The sequence below is a fragment of the Ceratotherium simum genome, chromosome 34 (genome assembly GCF_057802395.1).
Source record: "Ceratotherium simum simum isolate JZ-2026a chromosome 34, ASM5780239v1, whole genome shotgun sequence".
NCBI lineage: Eukaryota > Metazoa > Chordata > Mammalia > Perissodactyla > Rhinocerotidae > Ceratotherium > Ceratotherium simum.
Genome location: NC_141933.1, coordinates 19897477 through 19922071, shown reverse-complemented (window position 1 = coordinate 19922071; position 24595 = coordinate 19897477). Strand labels below are relative to the sequence as shown.

The window sequence follows — 24595 nt, the reverse complement described above, 5'->3', positions numbered from 1 at the left end:
AGGGTGATGGGGGCTTCAGAGTATATTCCAAGTCACACTTGCCTGTAGGTGTCTTACTACTCCACAGCCTTGTCTCATCAGCTACAACCTAATCTCTGTCTAAATCTTTTCCTTGAGTTCATGAGAGAAGATGTGGTAAAAGGAGATTCTTGAGTTTCACAGAATTATCTTCTAACCATTCAGCTGCTTGATTTTTCAAGTTACTGAGATGGTGCCAGATATTCCTAATGACTGTGGGTGCCTGGTGCCTACATCACTGCTCCCATAGGAAAGGGCACCATGATATGAGGAATTTGGTAATATTGCTTGTGTTAGGTCATGGGTATTTAATGTAATTTCTCTGCTGCATCCACCTTCCTGGAAACTAGCTCTTAGATATGCAGTTTCCTTTTGCTTCCGTGGAGGGCTGATCTTTTCTTTTATTTTCTGCAGATGAACTTTAAATTATGTAAATTACAAAGAAATGTTCCATTGTATTTTGATTGAGGTTGCATAAATTTGTAGATATATTTAGGAAGAGTTGAAATTTTCATTGTGTTAAATTTTATAATTTAAGCATGATTTTGTAAGAATTGTTTTTTGGTAGATATAAGTATGGTTTCCCCCTTATACATGTATTTTCTCACGTTCCCTTAGTAGTTTTATGGTTTTCTCTGCATAACTGTATCACATTTTTAAGTGCTTTTTATTTAAAAAACTTCTTGGCTATTGTAGAAGGAATATTTTTCAGTTGGGTTTCCTAACTGGTAATGTATTTTGAACTTTCTTATTGTTGCTAGTGGTCTTCAGTTCATTTATTTATTTTTTCCTAGGTTTATATCTTAGGAGTTTTTGCTTGCAAGAAACACAAACACATCAACAGGCTTAAGCAAAGAGGAGAATTGATTTGAGGAATAAAGCGACTTTCTCTGGTACCCAAGTACACAAGGGACTGCACGAGGGATTGAAAAGTCAAGGATCCAGGGTACTGTCTACATCTCTGAGATGCCATGGTCTCTTTCTCTACTATTTTTCTTGCTTCAGAATACTAGTTTCTTGATTATTTTTAGGTTGAGTAATTTATTTAATCTTAAAATTTTTTTTCTTTAATAAAAATTGTATCTATTTAGTATTTACAGCTTGATGTTTTGATATACATATACATAATAAAATGATTACTACAGGTGAGCTAATTAACATATTCATCTCCTCATATAATTACCTTTTTTTTTTTGGTAAGAACACCTGTGCTCTGCTATCTTAGGAAACTTCAAACTTCAGTGTGTGTCCTCCCTGAAGAATTCTGACACATGCAACCTTGTTTTCATCTGTTCATATCAGTGACTTTTGTTTTCTTTGTTGATTCTGATCCTTGCAGTTCAGGTGCATTTTTACTTCTTTGAAATTATATTTCTTGAAAATTTCAGTATGAAATCAGAGATAGAGAGTAAAGCAATGATGATAAAATTTATAGCAGAGAATCAAAATGCTCATACTATTTCTTTATTGTTTCTCATGGACTATATGTGGTGAAAAAAATTCCTAATTGGCACCTTAATCTAAAGAATATTGTTTTGAATCACATTACATTTGTTAGCTTGAAAGTGTATCATGATCAATATTTCTTATGCATAGTTGGGGGTTGTGTATAGGTGTACAAGTGTGCTTAGTAAGTATCTGTTCCAGGGAAGTAACTTATTGAGAAATCCTCACTATTGTTATCATATACTTTGCTGCAGGCTACCCACCTGGAACCCAAACAAGCAGGCTAACAAGCCAAAACAATGCTCTAGAGGACAAGCTCTGTGATTCATGATGTCTCGGTAGTTAGAGCAGTGGGCCAAGAGGTATAAATAAATGTAATAGTGAAATGACGGAGACAAACTAGTAGGTTGAATTCTCTCCAGAGTGTTTAAGCATTTGTCACATAAACTTAGTTATTGAAGCTGCAAGACAGGCAAAGAAATCTGACCAGAGTAAGTTGAGGACTGGTATAACTAACTGAGTGAAGAAAACAGTACAGAGGACCTATTGGAAAGGGAAGAATTGTGAGTGGGAAGATGATTCCCTGAGGCAGAGATGAAGGAAAGAAGGAATTTAGCAGCAGAAGTGTGTCATGGGGATTCCCCAATAGGATAGAGCTGTCAAAATGCAATGAAGATAATAAAAATATGGGCTATGAATCTAATGGCCCCCAAATTCAGAATATCTGGTGGTGAATTAGAAAGAACCTTGGAGTGAAGTCAGAGAGACTGGTTCTGAGTCTGAAAATCCACCATTTTCTGGGTGATCCTGGGTAAATTACCATTTCTCTAAGCCTTCATTTTCTAATATATAAACTGTTGTTAAATTGCTAATATTTCATGCTGAGTGAGTACAAATTGGCTAAATGGATGACTTCATAAGTCTGTATTGTAAAGTGGTTTACACTAATGTGCTATAAATGAGGTGAATTGGTTAAAATCAGTGTTTGTTTTATTTCAGGTCTCTCAGTAGCTTGTGTCCGGCTCATCTGAAAGGATTCCATGGCGAGTAGAAATAATGTGACTGAGTTAATTATTGCCGGTCTTTTCCAGGATCCAGAGGTGCAGAGGGTGTGCTTTGTGGTGTTTCTTCCCGTGTACTTGGCCACGGTGGTGGGTAATGGCGTCATCGTTCTAACGGTCAGCGTCAGTAAGAGTCTGAATTCCCCCATGTACTTCTTCCTTAGCTACCTGTCTCTGGTGGAGATCAGTTACTCCTCTACTGTTGTCCCTAAATTCATCACAGACTTACTCACCAAGATTAAAACCATCTCCCTGGAGGGCTGTGTGGCTCAGATATTCTTCTTCCACTTCTTTGGAGTTAGTGAGACCTTCCTGCTCACAGTAATGGCCTATGACCGCTATGTGGCCATTTGTAAACCCCTTCATTACACAACCGTCATGAGCCGGCCTGTGTGTCACCTTCTTGTGGCTGGCTCCTGGCTTGGGGGCTTTTTTCACTCCATGGTTCAGATCATTGTCACTGTCCAATTGCCCTTCTGTGGTCCCAATGTGATTGACCACCACTTCTGTGACCTCCATCCCTTATTCAAGATTGCCTGCACTGACACCTCTGTGGAGGGGGTTTTTGTGTTGGTCAACAGTGGACTATTTGCTATTGTCTCCTTCCTCCTCTTGGTGTCCTCCTATATCATCATCCTGGTAAATTTGAGGAACCATTCTGCAGAGGGGAGGCGCAAAGCCCTCTCTACCTGTGCCTCTCACATCATGGTGGTTCTCTTGTTCTTTGGACCTGCCATCTTCCTCTACATGCGACCCTCCTCCACCTTCACTGAGGACAAACTGGTGGCCGTGTTCTACACGGTCATCACCCCCATGCTGAACCCCATCATCTACACACTCAGAAACGCAGAGGTGAAAATCGCCATGAAGAGATTGTTGGGCAACAAAGTGAATTCAAGGGTGGAATAAAAACAATAAGGTGAAAAAAATTAGCATGAACAGAGTGACCAAATATGCATTCTGATTTTAATCAACTATGAGGAAGAGAGCAAAAGTTAACCTATTCATATTTTTTGTTGTATTTTATTTATTATTTTTTTACAACACTGTCCTAGGAGAATGAATATTATTTTTTCTGTTTTCTTTAGACATCACCAAGAAATCTCAAAATTCCCTAGTACTTTGCTGCTGCCATCCTTAAACTCTAATATCCCACAGAATTTATGCTTGTAAATGATTTTCTATCTGACTGCTACCTTTTGTGTCAACGCTCTCTCATTCTATTTTTACCATCATTAAAAATACTAAAATATATAATTATTAGGTACTTTAGATATTTGTGGTTCTTTAATTTCTGTAAAGTTCATTTTATAAATAAGGATCAATGAGAAATTTACTGAATGGCTGAAGAAACTTCTTTGCAAAGTAGTCACTGGTCTGTTCCTGGGAATCCAAGCCAGCTTGACTTGGCTGGTCAGAGAGGGAATAAAGGCCATCCCTTCATCAGCCTACATGGCCTCAGACTTCCCTGGCAATTCCAGAGAGCCTTGGCTCCTGCTGTGTTCTAAACCTTCCCTATCTCAGTCTGTTCAAACTTAGCCTCCTTAAAAATTCTACCAGCCACCATTCTCTTAATAAAACCTTTGCAAGTTTGCCTGGGTTGCAAAGACTCACTTCACCTGAAAACTGACTGTCCTTTGCTCAAATGGACTGTTTCTTAGGGTATTTAAGACTTTATTTGAAACTATTGGTATTTCTGGATATGTGTACCCTGAAGCCTACTTGAGGGCAGAGTATTATTTACCTTTCTGCTCTAGTTCAGTGCCTAGCATACTTTCACACACATACTATGTCCTCAGCAAATGTTGGTTGAATAAATGAACACAAAATTAAATAAACTAATGGAAAACAGAATATACAAATGGCATATTGTCTGTGGTATCAAGGTCCTTACATGATGATGTGAAGAATAAAGAAGGTCCTATGGCCTCAGCATCCAATCCTAGGCTTCAATTTCTAGATTGTACTTTATGATTATTTTCTTTGCATGGAAATGATGAGATTTTCACTTTGAAAATCTCTCCAATTAACAAAAAACCCACATTAACTATCTTAATGTTAATAAATATTCCATCATCAGAGAATAGATCTCATTAATAAGCCTGAGCAGTGATGACAGAAGAAACACTGCTTAAAGACATAATTTGGGTGAGATTAAGATAGAAATGTCACTTTGTTAACATTCTGTATGAGAATCTGAGATTTTATTCACACCCAATATATTTTTGGTTTCTCATATACCACCTTGATTCAAGTAAGATCTGAGGAGGCGATGCCATGTTGTATTTTAGATGAGCTCCTTATATTCATGGTATCGATCATAGCCGTTTCCCAGCTGTCCCTATTTTGGACAATGTTGAAATTGAGCTACTTCCATCTCTTTGGCGATCCATAGCACCAAGTGCATGGACTTCAGAGAGGCATCACCTGGACTGGAATCCCCCTCTATCAACTTCTACCTGTGCAACCTTGGGTTCATTCACTTTATCTCTCGGTGTTAGCATCCTGTGGTATGTGGAAAGATTGTGATATTTGGAGACATAAATTTATGTTTTTCTTTTTCCCTCTTTATCAGTGTGATCTTGTGGGAGTCCCAGGAAGGCTTTCTACTTTGTTTGGTGTCCCCACCCCATTGATATGATTAGAATATCTGAAATTCCACAGTAGGAGCTTTATTTCACAGGAGTGGGCATTGTTAGAATGAAAATGTCTCTGGGAGTTGAAGTACAACAAAACTATTATTAACCATTAATATCTTAATCTGAACAATTTTACAAGACCCTTCCCCTTCTAGACAGTCAATATCTGGGTACTGAGGTTTGGGTTAAGCTACATCCAGCCTGTTGCCTGTTTTCGTGTGGCTTGCCAGCTAAAAATGGTTTTTGCATTTTTAAATGGTTGAAAAAAATCAAAGTAGAATAATATTTTGTGAAACGTAAAAGTTATATGAAATTCAAATATTAGTGTCCATAAATAAGGTTTTATTGGACTACAATCATGCCCATTACTTTACTTTTAATCTCTGGCAGCTTTCGTGGTACAGAGGCATAGCTGAGTAGTTGTGACAGAGACTGTATAGTTTGCAAAGCATAAAATATTTACTATGTAACCCTTACAGAAAAAGTTTGCCAACCCTCGGCTTAAGTTGTAATAAAATTTATTGTTTACTCTAGAAGAAGTTTGGAGTTCAGCGGTTCCAGTGTTATTTTATTAATTCTATGAGGCCAGAGCACCTGGTTGGTGTCTTTTCAATTCTCTTGGATGTCCCCTCACAGCTGCAAGATGGTTACAGCACCTCCAGGTATTATATACTCACATGAGGGGAGGGAGGGGCTCTCATTTTATTTTCTAAGAATCTCCCTAGAACAATTATTATTTTTATTCTCACCAACCAGAACTAGGTCACATGTCTATGCCTAGATGCAAAGGAGGCTGGGATAGTGAGTAGTGGCAAAGGGGAATGGGATTATATTATTGGCTCAGACCAGGCACTGTGTTTCCCCTGGGCTGGGCACATTGGTGCTTTAACAAAGTCAGGGTTCTGTCATTAGGGAAGGAATGTCTGCCGCAGGGAGTTGTGGTAAATGTGACATCTTCGAGGGTAGCGTACCTTGGCATAGTGAGGTGGTTAAGGGATTTTAATCTGGTGCCAGAGTGACAGACTGAACCCCAGCTCAACCACTTAGTGACTGTACAACCTCAGAAAAGTGACTAAAATTCTGTGATTCAGTTTCCTTGGCACGGAAGTTTGGACCAACTGCAAGAGCCATTTTCCTTAATGTCTCAGTTTTCCTATGAGGGCACCCTGCTTTAATTTCCCACTGGATGATAAAGGGGGCTCCAGGATATGAGTGATCTTATGGCATTTAAAAAATCTTTTATTACAGAAAATTTAATATATATACAGATGTGGTCAAAGCAGGGTAATGAACTCATATGTACCATAACTCCCGGTTTTTATCCCAATAATTATCAGTTTAGGACAAATTTTGTTTCATTTTAGCAGAGCATCTCAACAATAACACTATTGACATTTCGGTCACATAATTCTTTGTTGTTGGGAGCTCTCCTGTGCATTGTAGGTTGTGTCATAGCATCCTTGGCCTCTCCGCACTAGATGCCAATAGTACCTATTCACCACTCAAGTTGTGACAATGAAAAATGTCTCCAGATGTTGCCAAATGTCCTCTGGGGGGCAAAATCACCCCCAGTTGAGAACCACTGATCTATACCCTCTTTCTTACCACAGGCAAGAAGAAGTACTATTTCAGTTTTCTGACACTTGTGGCCCATATTCCTTGGATCCATCCTTTCAATGGTGTCATTTCATGTGTCGGGCGAGAGGGAGAATCTCCCTCTGCCGTTTTCCTTAAGGTTCTTATGGCTGGCCAAATAATTAACAAGACAGGTTAGCAGGAGAAAATAATGCCAAGTTTAATAACATGTATACATGGGAGAAACTCAGAAATGAGCAACTCGTCCCTCTGTCTAAGCTGCCCCCTTAAGTATTGTAGCTAAAGGCAAGGAAGGTGTTGGGGGTGGGTAGTGGTCTGGGACCTCAGAGGGCAAGAAGACAACTCACATGGAGATAGAAATGCAAACATTTGCCTGACAACTCTTCTCAGGGTCATCTATAGATAATGTGGTCAGGGAGAGAGAGAGTTTTTGATAAAAGGGGCTTGGTGCCTTTCCTGTTGTAACCTCTATCCTTCATTATCTTTACAGCCATCATGATAATAACTCCTTCCTGAAACAGATCTTTTGTTTTAAATTCTTTGGACAGTTTGGGAGGGGAAACTCAAATATTCTTCCTGAGTTCTCTGAGTCCCTATTGTCTTCAGCTCGAAATAATCCGCATACCAGAGTGGTGCCTCCTGGGGTAGCTTGCTCTGAGCACCATCACATGTAAAGCCATATCTTAGAGTTCATGATAAGCAGGAGCTATATCTAGTTGAGCTCTGAGTAGTATAGCACCACATATAGAGTAAGTGCCCTGTGAACATTGGGTGCATTTATTTTTTTTACATTTCCTATTGATTTCTGAAGTTTATGTTACCTATAAGGAAGTTTGAGGTTTTGGTATCCAGGTCCTGCATCCCATGAGGTAGTCAGCCCTATTAGGAAGGGAAAGGTATGGCTGTCTGGGGACCAATCTTCTCTCAACTGATCATCACACCTCCTCCCGTGGTATCTCTCAAGTAGAGTGAACTCAAGGCTGAGCTGCCAGAATTTTGTTTCTCTGTGGAACACTTGGGAGGCAAGTCTACTTTGCTCTTGTTTTTTTTTTTTTTTAATATTTATTTATTTATTTATTTATTTTTTAATTTTTTGTTTATTGCAGTAACATTGGTTTATAACATTGTAAAAATTTCAGGTGTACATCATTGTACTTCTATTTCTGCATAGATTACATCATGTTCACCACCAAAATACTAATTACAACCCATCACCACACACATGTACCGAATTAAATCACGCAGAATAGACACAGTGGCTTAGTCTTAGCATTCCCAAGCCTGAGGCTGCAGGGGGTGCAGATCCTCCATCTGGCGACTTGTGTGAAGTATGAACTCTGATTGGGAAGTTGGCCTTAATGCTAACTGGGGAACCTACATGAGCTGAGGGCTATTCTCAGGGCATTACTTGCATCTCTGTGGTGGGAACAGCAAAGCCACAGAAACATCTAGGTGAGTTTTGTTTTGTGAGCATGTGCTTCTTTTGCAAGATGATTACAATTCCACTTTGAAAACAAAGGGAATGTTGCCATGAAGCACAGGGCATTTTACAAAGTGCTCTCTCATTGATCTGGTCTTTGCCTGAGGCAAGCACAGTGCTAGGTATGGCAGTCAGGGATGGAGAAGTTGTGGTCTCTCAGTCTTTGGGGAACTTTATTCTTTCAATATTTACTGAACATCTACAGTGTACCAACTACTGTGCTAAGAAGTCTAGGGCAGATGTGGATCCCCTCTTCACTTGTTCTATTTATAATCATTGTATGCTATTTTGTGGAGGCTTTTCAGTAAGTGCTGGAGATGCAGTGGTAGCAAGATACAATCTTTGCCCTCAGGAAGTTCACATTTTAGTCGGGCAGATGGTCACATAAAACAATTACAATTAAGTGTGAAAAGTGCTGTGATTCCAAAATATCCTGAAAGAAGAGGGCCATGGACTGTAAGGGTCTGTGGATTGTGGAGATGGATTTCCTGTCTCTGAGATGACCCCAATATTGTGCAGAGGATGGGAACTTAAGTTGTCCTTGGATGGTCTGGGAGTGGGATTTATGGCATCCACCTGTGATGTAGGTATTATATCCATGCTACAGTTTGGACATTGAGACTCTGAGAGGTTAAAGAACTTTCTAGATATCACATAGATACCACCTGAATAAATCTGGATATAAACCCAAGACTCCAGACTGCTAGCAATGCTTTCTTCCGTGAATAGCTCCTTGGTAAAATTCCCCAGCTGATCTGAGAGTTTAGGGCTTGTCTCTGCCCTCCATTTGTCTTTGTAATTGTAAATTTTATCAGTGATTTCCTTCTAGCTCACGGTTGTCCTTAATCATCTGAGCCTGTCCTCAATGCCTACAGGAAAGAAGCTTGGTGGCATGAGTGGATGTCATGTGACTCTTAGTCTCAGGTGCCCAGGAGTCTCACTGTACAAGGGGCTGTGTTGATGCACACAGACCTGTCACCTTGGACAAAGTCCAGCATGGGTGAGGACAGTCTGTAAATCAGTCAATGCATATGATTGGTGATGCCCTGAGCTGTTGGAAGGTTAGACTGTGGAGAAGCTTGTGTCAGAGCATGAGTGGGCACCCTGGGTGGAGGGGTGGTTTGTATTTCTGTAGCTACTGGCGGGCATATCATTGGAGCAAAGGAAGGTATCAGTAGGCAGGAAAATTGTGCATGAATTGAGCTGGATCTTTAGAAAGGGACAAGATTAATAAGTAAATGGCAAGCCATAGGATATATTGGAGCATATGAGGAAGCCATTTGGTGTAAAATTAATTCGGCCTGACCTTGTTTTTCCAAAAGGGCCTATCACCTTTAAAACATGCATTGTGTATCTGCTTTACCATGTCTCAAAGAGAAGAGTAAATGTCCTTAAGATAAGGATGCAACTTCCCCCGCATTGGCATTTCCTTAAGGATAAGCATTTCTCCCTAGGCTAGGATTTGATTGCTGCACTCATCCTGTGACCCTCCAACTCAAGATGACAGACCTGACACCAGCCACACCCATCGAGACAGCAGACCTGCTCCCTGCTGTGTCTATCAATAGCTATTCTGGCAGGGCGATCTTGTGGCTGTTGTAAAAAGGACATTGCAATCATATGTGATACATGCTCTGACGGTATATAACCACTCTGTACACCCTACTTCTTTGGTGCCCTTCCTTCTTTAGGGAAGGAAGCCCCCGGGCTATGCTCTTCAAAAGTTGGGTCATAATAAACTCACCCCAATTTTGATTTATAGATTGATTATGGATTATTTATGTCAACAAAATCATCAAGTGACCAGGTGTTGAAGGATAAAATTAGGAAGAGCAAGCAGAAATAAGAGGGGGTGCTGAGTGTCACGGGACATCTCTTCTGAAGATTGTGAAGGGAAGTGGAGAGGTGAGAATGTTATTCTGCAAACCAAGGATGGAAAGTGAGCAAAAGAAGTGTGGTGAAGTCAAGCTGCAGACAAAAGACAAAAACATTCAGGCAGGAGAGAGATATCTAACATGGAGACAGCAACACAGTCCTGCTGCCCCATATCATCTGATGAGGCATTCATCTCCTAATAGATCTCCCCTCCTCTGGTCTGTTTCTACAGGTCCAATCTTTATAAACAAACGATTCTCCTTACAGTTGACTGACGTTCCTAATGATTCCCCATTATCTGTAGGATAAATCCCAAAATCCATAACAGTCTTCATGAACTGGTACTAGCCTCTATCTCCAGCTTTATCTTTGTGATTCTCTGGTTTACTCCAGCCACACACGGATCAATTTTTATAGCTTCGTATACTCTTCTACATTTTCTGAATGCTTTTCCCTTCTTGTACACATAACTAACTCCTACCCATTTTTCAATATCCAGCTCATAAGCTGCTCAGATATGCAAGGGATTATTATGTAATTCACCCACTTAATGAAGCAGTATTTTATTCTGTCTCATTTCAGATCGCCCCACCCCATTACTGCCTCCTGGTGGGGACCTCATGGCTAACACACGCAATGTGACTGAATTCGTTTTTCTGGGACTTTCCCCCAATCAGGATGTGCAGAAAGTTTGCTTTGTGATATTTCTGCTCTTGTACACAGCAATTGTGCTGGGGAATCTCCTCATTGTACTCACTGTCATGACCAGCAGAAGTCTTGGTTCCCCCTTGTACTTCTTCCTCAGCTACCTGTCATTCGTGGAGATCTGCTACTCCTCTACTTCAGCCCCCGAACTCATCTCAGATTTGCTGGCTGAAAAGAAAGCCATATCTCTGTGGGGCTGCATGACACAGATTTTCTTCATCCACTTCTTTGGGGGCACTGAGATGTTCCTGCTCACGGTGATGGCCTATGACCACTCCGTGGCCATCTGCAGACCCCTCAACTACACCACCATCATGAACCGGCAGGTGTGTGCTGTCTTGGTGGGAACAGCATGGGTGGGGGGCTTTGTACATTCCTTTGCCCAAGTCCTTCTCATCTTCCACTTGCCCTTCTGTGGCCCCAATGTGATCGACCTCTATTTCTGTGACCTGCTTCCTCTGCTGAAACTCGCCTGCTCTGACACCTTCCTCCCTGGTCTTCTGATCGTTGCCAATGGGGGTACCTTGTCTGTGATCAGCTTTGTGGTCCTCTTAGCCTCCTACGTGGTCATCTTGCTCCATCTGAGGACTCGAAGCTCTGAGGGGCGGCGCAAGGCCTTCTCCACCTGTGGGTCCCACATCACCGTGGTTGTCTTGTTCTTTGGGCCCTGCATCTTCATCTACCTGAGGCCTTCCACCACCCTGGCTGTGGACAAGATGGTGGCCATGTTCTACACAGTGATCACCCCACTCCTCAACCCTGTCATCTACTCCCTGAGAAATGCAGAAGTGAAGAAGGCTATGAAGATGCTCTGGATCAGGACAATGAAAGCAGATAAGAAATAGAGAACAAGTCTTGGTATTGATCCTTGGATTTAGAATAATGCTGAGTCTAAACCAATGGGGCAGAATGGGATGAAGAAAAGTTCACAGGACTTGTTAGTTCTAAAGTTATTCTCACTGGTTCACATCTTCAAAAACTTCATTCTAATCACTTGTAAAATATTTCCTCTTATGTATGTACTATAACTTAATTAACCATTTTCTGTTAGATGTTTAGATCATTTCTAATTTTTACTATTATAAATAATTCTGTGGTAACTATTCTTAATAGAAATCTTTATACACTTGATTTTCTTTCAGACTCACTTGCTGTAGTAAATTTACTATGTTAAAGCTATAGCGGCTTTATGAATAGTGTTTAATTGATTCTTAGAAGGGTTATAACAATTCACCTTCCTTCTGAAAGTGCTCTTGACAGAATTGGACACTGTCACTAAACATTTCCTTGAGGAGAAATAAGATTTTACATAGGCTCAAAGTATCTCCCTACAAGGTACTTATTAATGGCAAAAGGAAAAATGTAATTCTCCATTGGAGAAACCTGGAAGACACTTCCTTAAACAGCTACTCAAAGTCACCATCATCAGTATTGAGACTGGAGAGGCACACGATATCATTATTGTGGTATTCTTACCAAAAATATATAACCTGAGTCTAATAATGACAAGATATCAGGCAAACCCCATTGAACAACATTCTGCAAAATTACTAGCCTGCATTTTTCAAGAGCATCAAGACAAACAAATTGAAGAGTTTTTCCAGATTACAGAGAGAGGATAGCTAAATGCAACCTGTGGTCCTTGATTAGATCCCATACTAGATGAAAGTCACCAGAGGGCAAAAGAACTGAGATGAGAGAACAGCATTGTTTCAAAGTTAATTTCCTGATGTTGATAATTATAGTATGTTTATGTCAGAGAATGTCCTTGGAATGAAGAATTATTTACTAAGGTATTTAAAGGTAAATGGGCATTATGTCATCAACTTTCAAACATTTCAGACAAAAATTTGATCTACCTATCTATCCATTTATCAATTGAGAGAATGAATGATAATGAAAATGTGGTAAAATATTAATATTTGGGGATTGTGGATTAAGGGTACACAGGAATTTTTTGTATTATTATTACAACTTTTCTGTAAGTCAGAAATTATTTTAAAATATAAAGTTAGGATATTTTGCAAAATACATAGACATCTTGTTTAATTTGCATTTTTGGGTTTTTTTTTTGGGAACAAGGAGCATTATTTTAGTGTTTAATTAGCTTTGAGTCTTATATACAAAATTTTTAATGTTTAAAGCTTTATTTTTCTACATAGTAAAATCCATCGGTTTTTTCTTTTGATTCTTCTATGTGTCTGTGTTTAGATTGTTTTACATGATTAATTAAATTTATATTTTAAAATTATCTAAATTTTTAATTTAATTTTGTGCAATGGTGATATATTCATAAGGTTTTAAGAAAATCAGCAAAATAAAAAGGTACACAAATGCAAAGTTTCATTCCATTTCTTTCCCCATTCCTCCTTTTCCCTTTCCCATGTGCCCACTAGATAAACACTTCTCTCATTACTGTATTTCTTTTGGAGTTTCTTTAACCAAATATAAGTATAATATATATGTTCTCATTTATCTCTACCTTTTGCATGAACAATAGCATAGTATGTAAACAGATCTGAAACTTTATTTACATAACAATATATTTTGGAGATTTTTGTATATTAGTACAAGGAAAAGTTCCTTCTTTTCTTACGGTTTCGTGGCATTCATTGAATCGATGTACCATCATTTACTTAAGTAGTCTTCTACTGATAGATATTTGGATTGTTTCCAAATAGTGTTGCGATGAATAACTTTGATTTAAATACATACATCTAAACTAGGATATATCTCCAGAAACGAAATTGCTAGATTGTATGTACGTATTTGTAATTTCATAGCTATCACCAAATTGCCCTTCACAGCAGTTGTACCTGTTTGTACTCTCACCTGCAATTCTGTCTTTCCTGTAAAATATTTTATTAAATTTGGTATTTTGCTAATCTGATAATTGAAAAAATGGGAGGTCAAATAATTTTAATTTACGCTTCTCTTATTTCATATATTTAAAGTTCATTTGTATTTTCTGTAAACTATTCCTATTATTTTCTCATATTTAGATTATAGTTCTTTTTATTACATTCCAAGAACTAGTTATATATAAAGATTTGTCCTTTCTGATATGAATTGTAGATTTTTCCCCCGGCTTGTCATTTGTTTTTTTGACTTTATTGTATTTTTTTTTTTCCGATATACAGAAGTCTTTGGTTTTATGCAGTCCATAATTATCATTATATTCCTTTGTGGCTTCTAGAATAGCCAGGACCACACTGTTTCTTATTATGGAAGTTTTATGAATGTTTTAATATTTAGAAGGCTAGTTTCTTCTCATTGTTCTTCTTTTTCAAAGTTCTTCTGCATATTGAATTTTAGATAGATTTCTCTATATGAACTTTAGATTTAGTTTACTTCTCTTCCTGTTCTAGATCCTCCAAAGTACTTGTTATTATTTTGATTGATGTCACATAACATTTATAAATGTGTTTAGAAAGGAGCACCATTGTAATGATGTGAGTCTTCTCATTCAAGACCATGGTTTGTCTTTCCACTTGCTGACGTCTTCTTTTGTGTTCCTCAAGAGCGTTTTAAAGTTTTTAATAAATCTTTTAAAATTGTATTCTTTTATTTTCTGGCTGTTTGAGATATAATTGACATATAACACTGTGTGAGTTTAAGGTTGTACGGTCTGATGATGTGATGCACGTATATATTGCAAAGTGACTACCGTAATAGGAATAGTTAATATCTCCATGACCTCAGATAATTACCATTTTTTTTTTGTGGTGAGAATATTTAAAATCTACCCTATGAGCATCTTCAAGTTTACAATACAATATTATTAACTATAATCACCATGCTGTTCATGATTTTCCCAGAACTTATTCATTTTGTAACTGGAAGTTTGTACACTTTGACCAACATCTCCCCATTTTCCCCACCTCCAGCCCCTGGCAACCACCAATCTATTCTCTGTTTCTATGAGTTCAGCGTTTCTAGCTTCCACATATAAATGAGAACATACAGTGTTTGTCTTTCTCTGTCTGATTTATTTCACTCAGCATTATGCCTTCAAGGTCCATCTATGAAGTCACACAAGGCACTATTTCCTTCTTTTTCATGGCTGATTAAAAATCCATTGTGTATATATCACATTTTCTTTATCCATTCATCTGTAAATGGATATATAGGTTGTTTCCATCTTGCCTATTGTGAATAATGCTGGAATGAACATGGGGGTGCAGACATATCTCAATACACTGATTTCATTTCCTTGGGTATATACTAGAAGTGGAATTCCTGGATCATATGGTAGCTCTATTTTTAGTTTTTAGGAACCTCCATACTATTTTCCATAGTGCTTGCACAAGTTTACATTACTACCAACAATACACAAGGGTTCTCTTTTCTCCACATCCTTGCCCAATACTGGTTATCTCTTATCTTTTTGATGGTAACCATTCTAAAAGGTGTGAGGTGATATCTCATTGTGGTTTTGATTTGCACTTCCCTGATGATTAGTGATGTTGAGCATCATCCCATGAATCAATTGGTCATTTGTATGTCTTCTTTGGAAAAATGTATTCAGTTCCTCTGCTGATTTTTTACTCAGATTGTTCTTTTTTGATTATTGATTTGTATGACATTTATATATTTTGGATATTAATCCCTTATCAGATATATGATTTACAAATATTTTCTCCCATTCCATACGTGCATTTTCATTTTGCTTTTAAAATTCTCCCTGCCTTTGCTTTTAGACAGTTATATTATAATGGTCTTGGAGAAAATCATTTTGTATTGAAATTTTGGGATGACCTGTTATCTTCATGAACGTGGATGTCCAAATAGCACCCAGATTTGGGAAGTGTGTAACCATTATTTCTTTAAATGAGCTTTCTGCCCCCTTCTCCCTCTCTTGTTCTGGGACCCCAATAATTCACAGAGTATTTCTTTTAATAACATCACATTGTTCGTGTAGACTTTCTCCATTTTTTTTTCGTTTTCTTTCTATGTTTTCCCCTTACTGGATAATTTCAAAGGTCCTGTTTTCTACTTCACAGATTCTTCCTTCTGCTTGATCAATTCTGATGCTGATGCTCTCTATTGCATTTTTCTTTTCATTCCTTGTAGTCCTCAGCTCCACAGTTTCTGTTTGGTTAGCTTGATTGTGGTAATCATTTCACAATGTATTCATATATCAGAGTATCACGTTGTATACCTTAAATATACACAATTTTACCTGTCTACCATACTTCAATGAAACTGGTAAAAATTTAAAATAAACCCACTGTTAGTTATTTTCATTACATTTCTAAGTAAATTGTGGGTGTTTCTGTTTATGTGTGTGTGCACATGTGTGTGAGTGTAAGATAGGGAGGTGTGATGTGAAGCAGAAAGGAAGTGCTCTCTTCTTACATTCCTTCAGGCCAGCATAAATGCACACGTGGGACATTGTTTGTATTTCTTCATTCCGTTCCATCAGGGTATGCCCCAGTCTGCTTCTATTCTGTGTAGTCATGCTGCTTCTTCAAAGTTCTGTATCTTTGGCCAAGTAAATTATGAAACAATGGTATAAGTATAGCCTCTTCCTCCTAACCATAACCCATCTGAAACACTGCAAGAACTCAAGCATTTGCTACTCCTAAAAGTCCTTTCCAGGTTCTGGATATAAGCCAGCTGTTAGTGATACAGCGAATTGGCAAACCTTTTCCTTCTCTGGAGGATTTTTAGTGAGAAATTGAGAAAGGTTGAGCCTATAACAGTATCCAATGCCATTTAGTTTGAAACTAATATATTAGGGAGTTTTTGATGTATATACAGAAGGATTTAACATAGGTTTCCTTAAGTAGTGAGAGTTCCTGGGGCTTTAAAAATAGAGTTTCATAGTTTATTTGGCCAAACATACAGAACTTTGAAGAAGCAGCATGACTACACAGAGCAGAAGCAGATGGGGGCATATCATAGCTCAGTTTCCTACTGGCCTTTTTGCTTCCTAATGGGGCACCAGCTCCTGGTGACATAGTCTGTGTGGGCAAGAAATGTTGCACTTAGACATTCGACATAACTGGGCAATTTTTTGCTTCTATAGGTTTGAGGCATTTTCTTAATCTTCCTGAGCCCCAGTTACCTAATCTGTCAAGTGGGAATACTAGTTGCTACAGTTGAGTGTTACTTTGACTATGTGTGAGATGTTAGAAAGAAAAGTTGAAAGACATAATACTGCCCAACAAAATTGTAATTTGCTATTACTTAGGAGACTGTTCCTAACAGTTAGGGAACTCTAGTCTTTCTGAAGCCTTTGCCCATGAAAACCATGAGCTGACAATTTGCATAAAATGCTCAGAACTTTAAGAATGAGCAGTTGGAAGAGCCCTGCACCAGGAGTCAGGAAAAAGCTGGTGTAGCCATGTTATCAGCACGTGGGGTAACTTTGCCCAAGTACTTTTTCCTCTTTGGCTGTTTTCCCACCTTTAAGGCAAATGAGTTGGACAAGATGAACTTGAAGGCCCTTCCATGACTAGTCTTCTATGGTCAGATGACATGGAGTATGTGTATGAAGTGGTCCAGGTCCACTTGATTAAAGTTTCCCTGGACATCATTGGTGCAATGAGGAGTGACAGCAGAATAGGCCACCAAGAGCCTCTTGTGGATGTGTGTGGTGGAGCAGAGGGATGATGTGATATTGGATTCTCCTCTTTCACTTGCTTGAAAATGCAGAGGGAAACCTCTTGAGGCCAGGACAAGAGGGGGCTAATCATGACAGGGCAAGTAGAAGTCTCAACTTTATAATTGGATTAATTAGAGATCTGTTCCTTAACCTCTGAGGGAAGCAATTGGGAAGTTGACTTTTGATCTTCCTAGAAAATCCCCAGACAGAGGATGCTAGAAAAGTTCAGAGAATTCAATTCTCTGATCTCAATTTTCCATCTCATACACCTTACATGTTTCCAGTTTCACAGTCCAGCAAATAGTTTCCTCAATCCTCATTTTAGTAGGTTTTAGGGTAGACTGGCCCTATTCTATTCCCTTGTAGCTTTCTTCATGAGAAAGTCATTAAGTGCTGAAGATGGTGGCACACGGAGGTGGCAGCATTGGTGGAACCTGGTAAGTCAATAGGGGAAGATCAGAGTTAAGTAATGCCTTTATACATAGAACAGATTCTAAGTTAGTTGATTCATTGAGCTTTTGCCATGATTGGCAGACCCTCAGGTAGAGTCTTTCACACACATTGGCACCTTTCATTGGTGTTACTCTGGCTTCCACACACTTCTGTACATGGAGAGCCTTTCTTAGAATTGCTCATTCTTTCAGCCAATGGGGCCGACTTTAGACATCATCCTGTTAAAGTTTCTCCTGCCTATTTAAAGACAGGTGAGAAGTAACTCTGTAGCTTGGCTTAGAGCAGATGTTACAGTCAATCTCACCAGTGCTAGTTGTAACATGGTCAGTGTGCAGACAATTGCAAAGCTAATTTTCAACCAACTGCGGAGTCACGCATTTTTCAAAAATATTCTTTTGAAAAATTCAAGGGTCCTGGCTAAGACATTTTCACAACTGGGCTTCTCTGGTACAGATGAAGGCACTAGCCCCATTCGAGCCTAAATGGAGATTAGGCTATGCAGAAACCTAAATTTTGTTGAGGACCAATCTTGAACATAAATTTCCAAGTTTTAGATCAGTGAACACTAATATACTCTTTTTATATTTTTTTTGATCACTTTATATTTAGACTTTGTTAGTGAAACAAACATCTATTTTCCTGGGGTGACCTGTGCGAGTGAATCCATTTTGGAATTGTTTTCAAGAAGAGCTTATTTTTTTATACTAGATATCCCACATATACTTTATCCTCTGTACTGTTTATAGGATACTCGCAGTGATATCTTGGTTTTGAAATAGATGTAGTACCAGATGGAGGATTCAGGGATCAAACCTAAAACACTTGTTAACATCTACTGAGTTCCCCACCCTGTGCAAGCTGCCGCGGTGAATATAAGATAGACTTCAAAAGCCTTCAAAAAGTTACATTCTCTTTTGTTGGAGAGACCTGACAGATGTGTTTAAAATAGCTAGAGGATAATTTCAACTTGGATGACAAAGTGCTAGAGCTAGAGCTAAGATCTCAAGTCCCCAAGGCATATCTTGCAAAGGCTTCTTTCCCTGGCAGCCCAGTTTGCTGACTCCTGAACCACCCTCTCTTCTCCAGGTCCTCTAAGTTTTGCACAGGCTGTCTGGGCAGAAATTACACCTCAGGAAGGTGAAGAGGTGAAGTTGAGTCACATTATTGTTCATTTTCTCACTGTTATTTCTTTTAGGTCTTGAGTCTTCAGCTTTGCTTTGACTTTTGTTTATACGTTATTCTCTCCTCTCTCCGTGCTCTCTCTCCATTATGAAATCCAGCTTTGGGTGAGCACCAGGGGACGGAGTCGATGGATGTGATAAGCATTGAAGCAAATAATGGATGGGAATAGCCACGGAGCCTGGCCTAGTCCAGGCTCTGCACCAACCCACTGTGTGATTCTGGGTCCAGATTCCTCTTCTGTAAGATGAGGAATCTATGAGCGTACTTCTAAATTTAACAGTTTATGATTACCCGATGAGAGAAACTAAAATGGAGAAACCCTGCATCTGACTTCTTTGGTGATAGAGTATCTTTGGAGAAAAAGTGGGAGAAAAGGAAGGCTGGAAAAGGCTAGTCAGACCAATCTTTCTTTTCAGAACTCCACAGGACACAAAGTTCTATGATAGGAAAGGTATAATGAGAAACTATAAGGTAGGGACCGGATTCATTGTAAAGATTTGAAAAATTATCACAGAAGTTTTTATTAGGGCCAACCTATCTTAAGCTTCTATATTAATCCATTTTTTTTTTAGGTTTTCTTAACCACAAACCCTGGAACTGTGCAGTTACTTACTCTTTGCTAATAACACATACTTATCCTTCAGAGTCTCTTCCTTGGCCCTGACAATTATAAAGTCAAAATTAAAGTCACCCCACAGGTGACCTATCACTGCCACTGTCAATGGCTTATGGGTCTGATGACCTCTTTTTGAAATTATCTCAAATGTTTTCCATGTGTATTCAGAGTTTTCATAAATGTTAATTTTCTTTTCTTTCTTCCATTCTAAATCTAATTAATCTTAAGCTTTTTATTTATTTGTTAAAGTATAGTTGACATACAATATTACATTAGTTTCAGGTGTACAACATAGTGATTGAACATTTATATACACTACAAAATAAAATTTGATGGTTACACTGTATATACATCTTGCTCTGTTAACTTTCAACAGCTTTGGAAAGAAAAACACAACTAATTGTTTTTTTTATCTAAAAACTAAAAAGTGGTCCTTACAAATCCTCTGAGAGAAATTCTCCCACTGACACCCGAAATTTGGAGCAATTATAGAAACAAAGAGCATTTACTTTTAAATCTGAATTTCACAGAGATTATCCACCTAGTATCAGAGACATTTTTGCCATGAGAGTGAAATGTGCCTGTCTAAGATTCCCACTCTCTACATAAACATCCTGTGTATGAAACATTGGCACACAACAGAAAGATCAGCCAGGTACAGAGCGGAGCCTGATGGGGAGGTAAGGAAAGGGCACAACTATGAAAGGAATATGTTATGCTTATTTTATGGATAAAGAAACAGAGGCCCAGAGAGGATTAGTCACCTGCCCAAGGCCACACAGCTCGTATTTGAACTGAGGTCTATATTTTCCAAAAAGTAGGTGCTCCCATGATCTCTCTTACTTCTGAGGAATGCCTTACATTGGCTGCATAACAAGGATGTCATATCCGTCTTGCCTTACACCATAACGTGGAATGGGTTTTCTACAGCAAGTGCCAGAGTTTCTCAAACTCAATTATTCTGCATCCTCTGAAACTAACCAAGCTCCCTGATAGGCATAACGGGGAAGCTAAAAGGAGGAGGAGACAGGGGAAGAACAAAATTGACAAGCTTCAACCACTGTCCTTGGATATGGGTATGGAGAAGGGAAAATGTGAATCATTTCAGTTCACTTATTTATACATTTATTTAATTTTGGTAAAATACACATAACATAAAATTGACCACCTTAACCCTTTTTACATGTACAGTTCAGTGGTATTATAGTACTTTCACATTGTTGTGTAACCATTACCACCATCCATCTCCAGAACTCCTTTCTTCCTCCCAAACTGAAACTCTGTACTTGTTAAACACTGCCTCTCCCCCAGGCCCTGGAAACCACATTCTACTTTCCGTCTCTGGGAATTTTAGTACTCTAGGGACCACGTTAAGTGGACTCCTGCAGTATTTTTCTTTTTGTGACTGGCTAAGCATGTCCTATTTTATAATATGGCTGACTATTCCTTAGGCTTCTTGTGAGATGCTTAAATCAGAACCCAGGATGCTGCAAATCTACACAATGTTGGGCGTCAGGCCTGCCTTCTGAAGCAGGAGCACCTTAATGAGTCCCCATCACACTCAGCACTAACAGGGTGATAAGATGGAGTAAAAACATAATCAATTATACTCTGACACTCATCAGTTAAACTCAATTATTATTTGCTTTTAAAATTTGTGAGCTCGTTCAGTTGTCAAAACAGAGCCATGCAAATAGTATTTTTATTTCTGTTTTTCAGATGAAAATTATATGCTTGGAGGGATTTCTGTACTTGTTTAATGTCACACAGCTACTAAGCAGCAGTGCTGGGATTGAACCTGGTTCTCCTGATCCCAAACCCTGTGTTCCTGTCACCAGGTCACAGTTCCGCAGCTGCTCTCCCACACGTGGAGGGCTGGCCTGGATGCGAGCTGGCTGTGAAGTGTGTGAATATCGACTCTGGATATCTTCAGGTGTGCTGACAGGGCTTGTTTCGCTCTGAGGGAATGACCACTTCAGAGGCTGTGATTATGGCTTTTTTGTGTCTGATCACCCTTTGTCAGTCTTCACAGCCCTTTAGTGCATGTCTAGTCTCTTTAGCATGCCTCTGCTTCAGGAGGCAGTCCTGCCACCCATCTTGGAGTCTTCCCTTGTGTAGACTTGTGCTCTGAGGCTCTGCGTTGAGCATGCTATGACATCCTGTAGAACAATAGGCTGTTATAAAAGGGACTCAAATGACTTTTCGATTATTTCTTAGCCATTGGTCCCAGGACTATCGAGGCAGCCTGTTACATTCCCTCGTCTCCATCTCCACCTCCAAGGACTGTAGTTGAAGCTTGGTGACTATCCTTATCCCTTTCAGCTTCTGTCTTATGCCTCTTAGAGAGCCAGGTTAATTTCACGGGATGCAGAATAGTTGATGTTGAGAAACTCTACAATTCACTGTAAAAAATTTGTTCTACATATGATGTAAGGCAAGACTGATTGAAACTCTTATTATGCAACCAATATGAGGTACATTTCAGGAGCAGAAGATGTGGTGGAAGCACCTATGTTTTGAAAGATACAGTCCTCAGTTCAACTATGAGCTGTGTGGCCTTGAATTAGTGACTGAATCTCTCTGAGTCTCAATTTTCTTATGTATAAAGTACCCTCTCATTTTTGTTGTGAGGATTCATTAGCTAATGCCTGTGCCTGGATCAGAGAAAACACTTCAAAGCAGCATTGTTACAAGCTCAAATCCTATTTTGAGAATAATGTCAAGCAGCTGATGATTGTTGCTTTGTCCTCTTGTCTCAAGGAGAACATGTTTTGGAGAAACCCAGGCAGAGAGGGGACTCAAGTGGGAGCAAAATGACAATGGTCCGCAAGGCCTGAGAAGGAAGTTTCTAGTTATTGAAAGAGAATTCTTAGATTTTGGTGATTCCAGGCTGTCAACTCCTGTGCATTAAAACATGGTCGCGACAAGCAATGTGACTGAAATTGTTTTCTTGGGATTTTCCCAGAACCGACATGTGCAGAGGGTCATTTCTGTGATTTTTCTCCTCATGTACACAGCCATTGTGGTGGGTAATGGCCTCATTGTGGTGACCATCATGGCCAGCAGAGGGCTCACCTCCCCCATGTATTTCTTCCTCAGCTACCTGTCCTTTGTGGAGATCTGTTACTCTTCTGTCACAGCCCCCAAGCTCATCCTTGACTCTTTTATTGAGAGGACAATCCTTTCCCTCAAGGGCTGCATCACACAGATATTTTTCCTCCATTTCTTTGGTGGCACTGAGATCTTTCTCCTGACTGTGATGGCCTATGACCGCTATGTGGCCATCTGCAAGCCCTTGCACTACACTGTCTTCATGAACCGGCGTGTGTGTGGCCTCCTGGTGGGAGCGGCATGGGGTGGTGGCTTGCTGCATTCTGCTGGGCAAACCTTCCTCATTTTCCAGCTGCCCGTCTGTGGCCCCAAGGTCCTCGACCACTACTTCTGTGATGTCCACCCTGTGCTGAAGCTGGCCTGCTCTGACACCTTCCTCACTGGCATGCTAATCATCGCCAATGGCGGCTCCATTTCAGTGATCAGCTTCATGGTGTTGCTTGCTTCCTACGTGGTCATCCTGCACTCCCTGAGGAGCCAGACCTCAGAAGGCCGGCGCAAGGCCCTGTCCACCTGCGCCTCTCACATTACAGTTGTGGGCCTGTTCTTCATTCCCTGTTCCTTTGTCTACATGAGGCCTTGTGTCACCCTCCCTGCAGACAAGACCGTTGCTGTGTTTTACACGGTGGTCACGCCTCTCTTAAACCCCATCATTTACTCCTTCAGGAATACTGAAGTGAAAAATGCCATGAGGAGACTGATGGGGAGGAAAGTGGTTTGGGAAGAGAAATAGATGATTAGGTAAGGCAAAGAGGAGGAGCAAAGGATTTGAAATTGGGGCACCTGAGATCTCACTGTCTTTACCTTTAACTGATAGGGTGGCTTTGGGCTAGTTACCTTTTCTCAGTTTCAATTTCCTCAACTTTATGGGATTGGACAGCATTGAAGGGTCTCCAGGATGAAGTCTAGGAGGAATCTTCTAATGCTGTGCTTCCACATTTGACAGTGACCTGGAGGCAGATTGGCTGGTTTTGAGAGAATGAACTCTTCCAGAAAACCAGGGTCAATCTGGGAATAATGAAGGAGGAATTGGAAGAGAAGGAGGACTACCTCATGGAACAGTGGCCATATGTCCTTTATGTTTGAAAAACTTGAACTTTCGGGTTTTGGGAGGTGAAAGGTAGAGGGGGAAATAGTGATTACTCAAATACTTAGAAATTCTATTGACCTGACATACTGAGGATTTGCCCACTGTGTTCTGGGCTGCCATGTTGACTTAAAAGAGTTTGGTTCTCAGAACAGAAAGTGTTTTGACTCTTGACAGAGATTCACGTGAGCTCATGGCTAGCACTAGGCTCGGATTTTTCAGGAATCAAATGGAACCGCAGGGAGATTTTAAGTGACTTGAAAGCACGAGACAGTGGTATCTACTTTGTAGGTACAAGTTTTACTTTCCATGTATCATTAACATTTTGATGTCTAAAATTCTCTTCTGTTCACACCTGTCTGTCCTGTTTTTTCTCCTGTTTTCCCTCCTTATGCCTCTGGTTTTCTCTGTCTTCTGTATCCTGGCTTCTTTTGCTTCTCAGCCATTCCAACGAAACACCCTGATAACCTGCTCTCTTATACCGCCATATTGCCTTGACGCTGTCCATCCGTGAGCACTCCACTCCTTTTTATTCTTCACTCTGGGGCTGCCTGTTGATTAAAGTGTAGCTTTAACTGCCCTTGGGTCCTCACTGCTTGTCTTATGATATTTTAATCCTCTCCTTTCGAGTCCTACTTCATGTAGCCACCACCCTCTACCATAAGAATGTGCCTCTAAACCCTAACCACAGCACTGACCCTCACTCACAGCAGATA

At 39.7% G+C, this 24595-nt stretch overlaps 3 protein-coding genes across 3 annotated transcripts; all 3 read left to right on the top strand.

Annotated features, from left to right (window-relative positions):
- The first annotated feature begins 818 nt into the window (after nt 1-818).
- Nucleotides 819-3520, top strand: LOC101387240 (olfactory receptor 4B1-like). The gene is made up of 2 exons (XM_004436966.2): nt 819-964; nt 2464-3520. Exon 2 carries the CDS (start codon nt 2505-2507, stop codon nt 3432-3434), a length of 930 nt encoding a protein of 309 aa, XP_004437023.2. The 5' UTR covers nt 819-964; nt 2464-2504; the 3' UTR covers nt 3435-3520.
- Nucleotides 3521-10722: 7202 nt separating this feature from the next.
- On the top strand, nt 10723-11778 carry LOC147912642 (olfactory receptor 4X2-like). The gene has a single exon (XM_087423303.1). The coding sequence runs from the start codon at nt 10736-10738 to the stop codon at nt 11663-11665; it is 930 nt and encodes a 309-aa protein (XP_087279429.1). The 5' UTR covers nt 10723-10735; the 3' UTR covers nt 11666-11778.
- Nucleotides 11779-22595: 10817 nt separating this feature from the next.
- On the top strand, nt 22596-23525 carry OR4X1 (olfactory receptor family 4 subfamily X member 1). Its single transcript, XM_004436968.2, has one exon. The coding sequence runs from the start codon at nt 22596-22598 to the stop codon at nt 23523-23525; it is 930 nt and encodes a 309-aa protein (XP_004437025.1).
- Nucleotides 23526-24595: the final 1070 nt, after the last annotated feature.

Bases quoted from the DNA above. Each gene is read 5' to 3' on its own strand.
- LOC101387240 (XM_004436966.2), top strand. From the start codon at position 2,505: ATGGCGAGTAGAAATAATGTGACTGAGTTAATTATTGCCGGTCTTTTC.
- LOC147912642 (XM_087423303.1), top strand. From the start codon at position 10,736: ATGGCTAACACACGCAATGTGACTGAATTCGTTTTTCTGGGACTTTCC.
- OR4X1 (XM_004436968.2), top strand. From the start codon at position 22,596: ATGGTCGCGACAAGCAATGTGACTGAAATTGTTTTCTTGGGATTTTCC.